Source organism: Merops nubicus, unplaced genomic scaffold, assembly GCF_000691845.1.
Source record: "Merops nubicus isolate BGI_N331 unplaced genomic scaffold, ASM69184v1 scaffold8484, whole genome shotgun sequence".
NCBI lineage: Eukaryota > Metazoa > Chordata > Aves > Coraciiformes > Meropidae > Merops > Merops nubicus.
Genome location: NW_008606276.1, coordinates 26808 through 34492, shown reverse-complemented (window position 1 = coordinate 34492; position 7685 = coordinate 26808). Strand labels below are relative to the sequence as shown.

Sequence of the window (7685 nt, the reverse complement as noted above, 5' to 3'; positions counted from 1 at the left end):
GTTGCCCTTCTCTGGCCACACTCCAGCCCCTCAAGCTCCTTCTTGGAGTGAGGGGCCCAAAACTGACCCCAGGATGTGAGGTGCAGCCTCCCCAGTGCACAGGGGAGACTAATGGTCCCTGCCCTGGTCCTGCCAGCCACACTATTTCTGATACAAGATCTGTGGATGGGATGTGGCATTGAACAACAACACACCAGAAGAGGAACATGTTGTTCAGAAGCCTCTCAAGAAAAGCCAGAAGAAAAGCAGCTCAATGGAAAATAATTTGCCTTCGTTTTTAATAGGAATGTTAGAAGATTAATTCTGCTTATCAGGTCTTTGATAGTCCAGAACCTATATCAGCCAAGCTTGGAATTTGTTCTGCTTTTCTCAAGTGCTGCCTAACAGGGTCTTTTACCCTACAGAATAATATCCAGCAGATATTTTAAATTGGAGTCAGAATTTGTGGAAATTAAGTGTAGCAGGATATAATCTGTCAGCATAGGGACACAGGCTATATGATCTCCTGCTTCTCTGCAGACAATGTAGATTTTCAAAAACAAAACCAGTGCCTAGAGGCCTAAGACCTCTTTTCCTTCTTTTTTTTTAGCAGAAAAGTGTCTAGATACCACAGGAGCCTTGAAATTCCCCTTACATCTAGGATGTCACGTTTCCTTGCAAAACCAGGGGGTCAGACAGGGTTAAGGTACTTTTTCTCCACACAGTGTGTTCCAAGCACTGTTTTTACTCCCCTATCCCTCTTCCTTACAGATCATAAAGAAGCAGAAGAGCAAAAGTGAGCAGGCTGAGGCTGACTTGGAATGGCCACCGTCCAGGAGCAGCGGCCTGGCGTCCGTCGCCGCCTCAGACCAGAGCATGCTGACCTTCCCAGGCAGCAGACGGGGCTCCTACACCTTATGGGTGAGTGCTCTCACCAAATATGGGGCTTTTCCCTCAATTCCTGACTGGAACCATGCAGAAGGATGCTTCCAGCCTGCAATGGGACAGCAGAGGAGTAGACAACGTGTCGCTCGGTGGGTTGCTCTCCTCGCACGTCACGGGCCGTGGAAGCCCAGCACAGATGTTGTGTGGTGTTGGGGAGGAGCACGTTGGTGGTGTGGGTGATCCCACTGCTTGATTGGGATGCTGACAAGGCTCAGTGCCTCAGTGTTTATTCCTTAAAACAGGTTTGATGCTCACTTAGGCTTTATTTGGGTTTGTGCTGAACGTTGCGTTTTCTTTTCTACAGTGTGAGATTTCCATAGTAATTTTTTTCCTCCTTAAGCCATCTTAAAGAAAACAGCCACCATCACCACCAAAAAAATAAACCTGGCTGTAGAGCACCATTTATCTCTTACACTAAAGAGTCTTTCCTCCTCCTTTCATTTATTTCAGTATTTCCTTCTTCTTTCATGTATTTCTCAGCTCAGCCTTTAGCTCCTGCTACAAGGCTGAAGAAAATCTGACAAGCTGCATCAGTAACATTTTAAGAGCAGCAGCAAGGGAAGAGAAGTGAAAATAAGCTATAGGTTTGGATGAGGTTTATGGGTGGACTGAGATGATCTCAAAGGGTTTTTTGCAACCTAAACGATTCTGTGGTTCTGCAGTAGGCTGTTTGGGTTGGAGGGGGAGGACAGTGACAGATGAGCTCCAGCACATTTTGGTACAGCACTTTAAGCATCCTGCCACTGCAGCAGTGGCCACCTCTCTGCCTGTGAGTAGAGCCACCCAAACTGTGCTGTGCCTCAGCTGCCAGGGAAAGTAGATTCATGCCAGAATTGCTGAGACACAGACTCACATTCTCATCCCCCCCTGTTTCCAAATTGACAGAGTGATACCTTTAAGGTGCTGCTGTTAACCAAGTGTTACCTGCTCTGCTTGCAGATGTCCCTGCTCCCTGCAGGGGGTTGGACTCCATGACCTTGAAAGGTCCCTTCCCACCCAACCCAGTCTGTGACCACAAGTCAGGGTGAGCTTGTTTAAGCTCTTTGCTCTGTAGCTCCTTGGCAGCTTGCTTGTGGAAGGTAAGAGCCAGGAGAGGGAGAGTTAATTTTGTGTCTGACTCAACTGGGTTTTCTTCCTGGAGTTTAAGGACAGGGCCTGGGGGATCAGGCTGTTCAGATCCTCAGCTGTTACACCAGAAGCCTGTTCTGCATGGGGAGAGCTCAATCTCAACACATTTTGAAATAAAGTAGCAAGTTTGAGTGTCAGTTTTTGCCAGAGGGAAGCTCATTGGTTTGAGAAATAGTGGAGTTGGTGCAGCCTCCTGGAGTAGCAGAAATGTCAGGCTGAGGTGAGAAAAGCTGCAATGAACAGCTTCCAAACTTCTGCAGCCATCAGTCAGGACGAGAGCTCCAGAGGTGTGCAGTGCTCTGGAAGGACTTCCTACCTCTTCACAGGGTCTGTCACCACATTTGGCACCATTTGACCCAGTTGTCTTCCCACGGGGCATTAAAAACCAGAAATTAATTTGGCCATCTGGTCTGGATTCTCTCACCCCCTCCCATAAATTTAGTTGGTTTATTGTTTTATTTTTGCCCTTTGAAGTATGCAGTGTTTATTCCTACTTTTCTTCAAATAGAGGAGAATTTTCTTAGTGTAAGCAGACACCAAACTCACCTGCTTACAGTGTTGGGGGGAGCTGTAAGAATCCCAGACCTAACTCTGGTTATTCCTGCCAAGCCATTTTTGTTTTAATCACAGCTCTGTGTGTGCAGCTCATCTGTATCAGCCAGAAACTTCCAGTGGGAAGCCCTGCACCACCTCCCTGCTCATCCCAAATCCCTTGCTTGAAAATCAGCATTAACTAAGTGAAACTGCCTCTCTGTGGTGTGCAGTAAGTGCTGCATGCAGAGGTCTGGAGCTGGGTGAGCTTAACTGGAGCAAAATCCATTGATCTTCATGTTGAGGAGCAGACACACACACAGAGTATCTCCCTGACCAGATTATTGATGGTTCCACTGCAGTGCTGTGGTGCAGTGGCAGCTATCAATATTGGCTTTTCCCTTTTCCCCCCTCACCCCTCAGGTTTCCTTGAGATCCCTTTCCAGTGCTAAAAATAGTGATCCAGGGCTGAATATTTAATTTCCCCCTCTCCTCAAAAAGAGGTGGATGGCACCATCTGTTTCTCATGGCCTGTAAGCAAAGGCTGCATGGTGTTGGGACAGGAGGAGTTGGGTGGAGGCTCCTCTGCTCTCCCCATCCCTTTTCCCTCCTCAATACCTCCCTTCCAGTGGGAGCAAAGGACCAGTTGGCATCTTGCATCCCATTTCAGCAGGGATGGGGCACGGGTGTCCTGCTGTGCCCTAAGTGTTTCATTACTGGTCTTTATTTTACAGCTAAAAGATTGCGTGTGTAAACAGAAGCTCATCCATCATTTATAGCCTATAAACCAGCCAGGGGTATAGGGAAAAGGAGGATTTCATTAAACACACGTTTTGATGCACCTCAGGGGAAGTGGAAATTTACTGCTTCAGCTAATTATATGGTCCACAGTGTGCCAAGAGTTTATTTTTGCCTTTAAAGAGAAGGAAGGTTGCACAAGCCTGAGGTCCAACGGTGCTCTGGAGATCCCTGGAGGTTTTACAGGTGCTGGACACCTCTGTAGGTTTGTCTCCAATATCTGAAGAATACTTTTTTTGAGGAGGAATCCTGCTTAGCAGTGGGAGGCACTGGGGGAAGCTGGGACCAGCTGGCATCAGTTCTTACCTGTCAGCAGCTCTGCCTCACAAACACCATGTTTATCTCTAATTAATGAAAGGCTTGTGCCATGGGGAAAATGAGCTTTTGGACACCAGCAGGGATCAGAAGGCTGCACAGGGTGTGCTGCTGGGACCTCCCTGCAGCGAGGCAGGGGTGGGTTTCTCCAGGAGCACAGTGGCTGGATCCTGATGGCTTCTTCTGGAAGGAAACCAGGCAGCAAATAACCCATCTACAGCACCATCTTCTGGGCCCAGAACGAGGGAAAAGAGTGCACTGAGAGATGGAAAAGCATTTGGTGTTTAGAAAAGAGTGGGTCTGGTGTTTATTAATATTTATTATGAGAAGATCCAGCTTTCTCCAGCTGCTTTCCAGGTCGTGCTGTCAGCTGCTGACTTTGCAGGGGGGACGTTGTGGTCCCACTGCACAAGCAACCTGGGTTTCAGTCATTTCAGCCATGCAGGCTTAAATTCAGCTGAATTGCACTTACTGCAAGCAAACCAAGGTGGGTTTTGAGACATGAAAGGGAGCAGGAGAGAGCAGGGTGGTCATTTCATAACATTTTCCAAACAATTTAGGTCCTGTGTGGTTCTTTCACCTTTATTTTGTTTTGCAGGTGCTAACCCAGTAGCTTGCTGGGTCTCACAAAGCTTTAAGGTCTAACTTAAACCCTGTGATGCTCAGAGCTAGGCTGCCTGAGAGATCTGACTTTATTTTTAGATGGAATCAGGGTGTGTATTGTCACAGTGAGGAGCAAATAAACACAGAACTCTTGAGGCTTCCTCTGTCGGGTGGGTGTTTGAGTAGGAGGTAGAGCAATTCTCTCTGCTGGGGAGCACTCTGCTGAGCACAACTTCAGATGAGGGTCAGAACAGGACGTGAAAAGTTGCTGAGGGCACTGAGCAACTGAGAAATTATTGAGAAAGGAATAACTGTGTTCAGTAAAGAGTATTCTCTTGGGGAAAAAAACAAAGAAATGAGTTTGTGTGAGGCTGCAATTAGACTCGAGATGAAAACACCAACTCACCTCCTTCCTCTACCCTTCTAGGGTTTCTCCCAACCAGAACGGTTCTGTGATTCCTGTCCAAGTACCTAACAACTGATTTACTGCAAACTTCATGGGTGCTGGGCTGCCCAGCGAGCTGCCACGGAGCACAGGGCCCCCAGGAGCCTGTGCAGGGGGCAGAGCAGATGAGCTGTTGGGTTGCGATGCCATCTGCTGATGTTCTCACTCACTGCAGGAGCCAAGGGTTGCAGCAGCTCCACGTCCGACTGCAAAGAGGGCAGCCTTGTAATTCACCACAGATAAACACATCTCAAACAGCACCTCCCTGACAGGGGGTTTGGCTGAGGAATCAGAACTTCTGGTTGGAAAAGGTGCTAGGAGCTTTAGCTGGGAAGGAAGGACATTCTTGACCTCTCAGGTCTTTGTCAATCATAGAGTCATTTTGGTTGGAAGAGACCTTTAAGATCAACTAGTCTAACATTCCCCCAGCCCTGCCAGGTCCCCACTGCCCCGTGTCCCTCACCCCACATCTCCACAGCTTGGAAACCCCTCCAGGGGTGGGGACTCCACCACTGCCCTGGGCAGCCTGGCACAGCCCTGGGCAACCCTCCAGGGGAAGGTGTTTTTCCTTGTGTCCAACCTCAACCTCCCCTGGTGGAACTGTAAATGTGACTTCTGTAACTGACCCCAGCACCTAAGTCAAAGCTGAAATGTCTGATCTGTGGGAGGATCTGCTCTGGGGTAGGATACATAATTTCCTGCCTCCTTGCATGGCATCAGGAATGCACATAAATAAGCAATGAAACAGTGCTGTGGAACACACTGAGCTCCATCTCTGGCTGCTGGCAGATCCCACACTTCCATGGACAGCTGAATACCCATGCCAATGACAATAAAGAGTTTGATAATTAAGTATTTCTGGTTTTAATTCCTTCTGTTTGATTTTTATTCCTGCAGAGGTCTCAGTCTGCATTCTCCCTGGCTAGCGAAGATCCACCCAGCAGAGGAGCAGACCCTGCATCATCTGTGACTGAGGCTCTTTGGAGGCAGCAGAAGGGACAATTTGGGAAACAGAAGGACCACAAGCTCTCTGCATTACCCAGCTGGAAAAGTGTGGACAGGCTAAATGAAACAAGTAAATATTTCTAGTACGAATATGATTCTTTTTCTTTGGTTCACACTCTCCTGTGGAGTGGATATGACCTAAAGCAGGGACCTCTCCAGGGAATCCTGCTCTACCTGCAGGGGTCCTGTGTAAAAATAGCTATTTGGTGACCCTGTCATGATTTCTTTGGGTTGGTCATTGCTTATCTTAGCTTTTCCAAGAAAGATTCAAAATTTGGGTCTCTGTGGAGTAGGTTTCGGACTGTGAGGAAACATGAGACATCTAATTTGGATGGTTTTTAGAGCTTTTAAGACACAGGAGCCCAAGGGCCCTGGGGCACGATGCAATTCCCTCCTTACTTCAAGATCTGGAATGCCAGTGGATAAACTGGGGGGCTGGAAATTAGTGTCCTCCCCCAACAAAGTAAGTGGGTAGTAAGTCAGTGCTGAGATCTAAGTGTGTGTCACTCTGGGAACTGCTCATCCAAGCCCCTGTCAGAGGAGTTTTCTCCTGGGCTTCCCAGTGGAAGGCCTATTTTGAGTAAAGCAGTTAATTGGGTGCTTAAATTGCAAAGCCCACTTCACTCCCATCAAATTCAACTGGTGAGCAATTTAGTGCTTAACAATTGCTTAACCATAACAGACAAATTGACCCAGTTTCCTTTCAGGTGCTCTGCTGGAAGGATTTGTTCTGCTTTTCATCTAAAACCCCCATTTGTGATGAAATTGTGGTGCCTCTCCAGCTTCTAGTAAAGAGCTGGTGGTGGGATCTCCCCCATGCAGCAGTAAGCAGCTCTGTTAGGACACAGGCAATCCAAGAAATCTCCAGCAAGCCTGTGGAGTGGTCACAGCAGTGGGCTTTTGAATCATGGAGCTAAGATGAAGTTCACAATTCATGTTGATTACAGTTTGCACTGGTTTAAATGATGAGTCAAGAGCCAAACTGGGAATTTTTGGCTTTTTTCTTTCAGTAAACCTCAAGGGATTTCTCTTCCATGTCCATCTCTGGTTTATCCCAGAGTAATTTCCAGCAGCTGTAACACCTTTAGGCAAGAAGTTCTGTAGGTCTGTTACCCACTGCACCCCACATCTTTCTTGTGTTTTGAATCTTCACACTTTAAATAGTCATCACCATGACTTTTAAGTGTCCAGAGAAGGGCCACGAGAATGATCCGAGGGCTGGAGCAGCTCTGCTGTGAGGACAGGCTGAGAGAGTTGGGGCTGTTCAGTCTGGAGAAGAGAAGGCTCCGAGGTGACCTTATTGTGGCCTTCCAGTATCTTAGGGGGGCTACAAGAAAGCTGGGGAGGGACTTTTTAGGATATGGGGTAATGACAGGACTGGGGGGAATGGGGCAAAGCTGGCAGTGGGCAGATTCAGGCTGGATGTGAGGAAGAAGTTCTTCCCCATGAGAGTGGTGAGACCCTGGAATGGGTTGCCCAGGGAGGGGGTTGAGGCCCCATCCCTGGGGGTCTTTAAGGCCAGGCTGGAGGAGGCTCTGGGCAGCCTGATCTAGTGGGAGGTGTCCCTGCTCATGGCAGAGGGGTTGGAACTGGGGGATCCTTGTGGTCCCTTCCAGCCCTGACAGATACTGATTCTGTTTTAGCAGAGTGTTGGCTTGATGGTTGGACTTGATGATCTTGGAGGTCCCTTCCAACCTAAATGATTCTATGGCTTGCTGGGTCTTCTGATTTTCTGGGTCTGAGGCAGCGTGCTACAGAATCTTGGCCAGCTCTTGGGTCTGTTTCTTGTTACCATCTCAGGTACCTGTCAGAGTGCCATGGGGCAGGTCAGCTGGCAGACCTTTGGAGGGAACCCAGCACCAAAAATAAAGTATTCCAACCTAAAGTATTCTATGATTCTAAGTGTTAGTTTCTGATTCGGAGTATGGCAGAATGG

The 7685-nt window shown here is 48.1% G+C and overlaps 1 protein-coding gene across 1 annotated transcript in view; it reads left to right on the top strand.

Moving 5' to 3' along the window:
- Positions 1–7685, top strand: part of MYRIP (myosin VIIA and Rab interacting protein) — a gene marked incomplete at its 5' end in the record, with an annotated part of 65904 nt that overhangs the window by 41353 nt on the left and 16866 nt on the right. Inside the window, 2 exons of the mRNA XM_008939597.1 lie at positions 751–900; positions 5642–5819. Of these exons, the coding sequence (XP_008937845.1) occupies positions 751–900; positions 5642–5819 (328 nt within the window). The remainder of the gene's footprint in view (positions 1–750; positions 901–5641; positions 5820–7685) is intronic.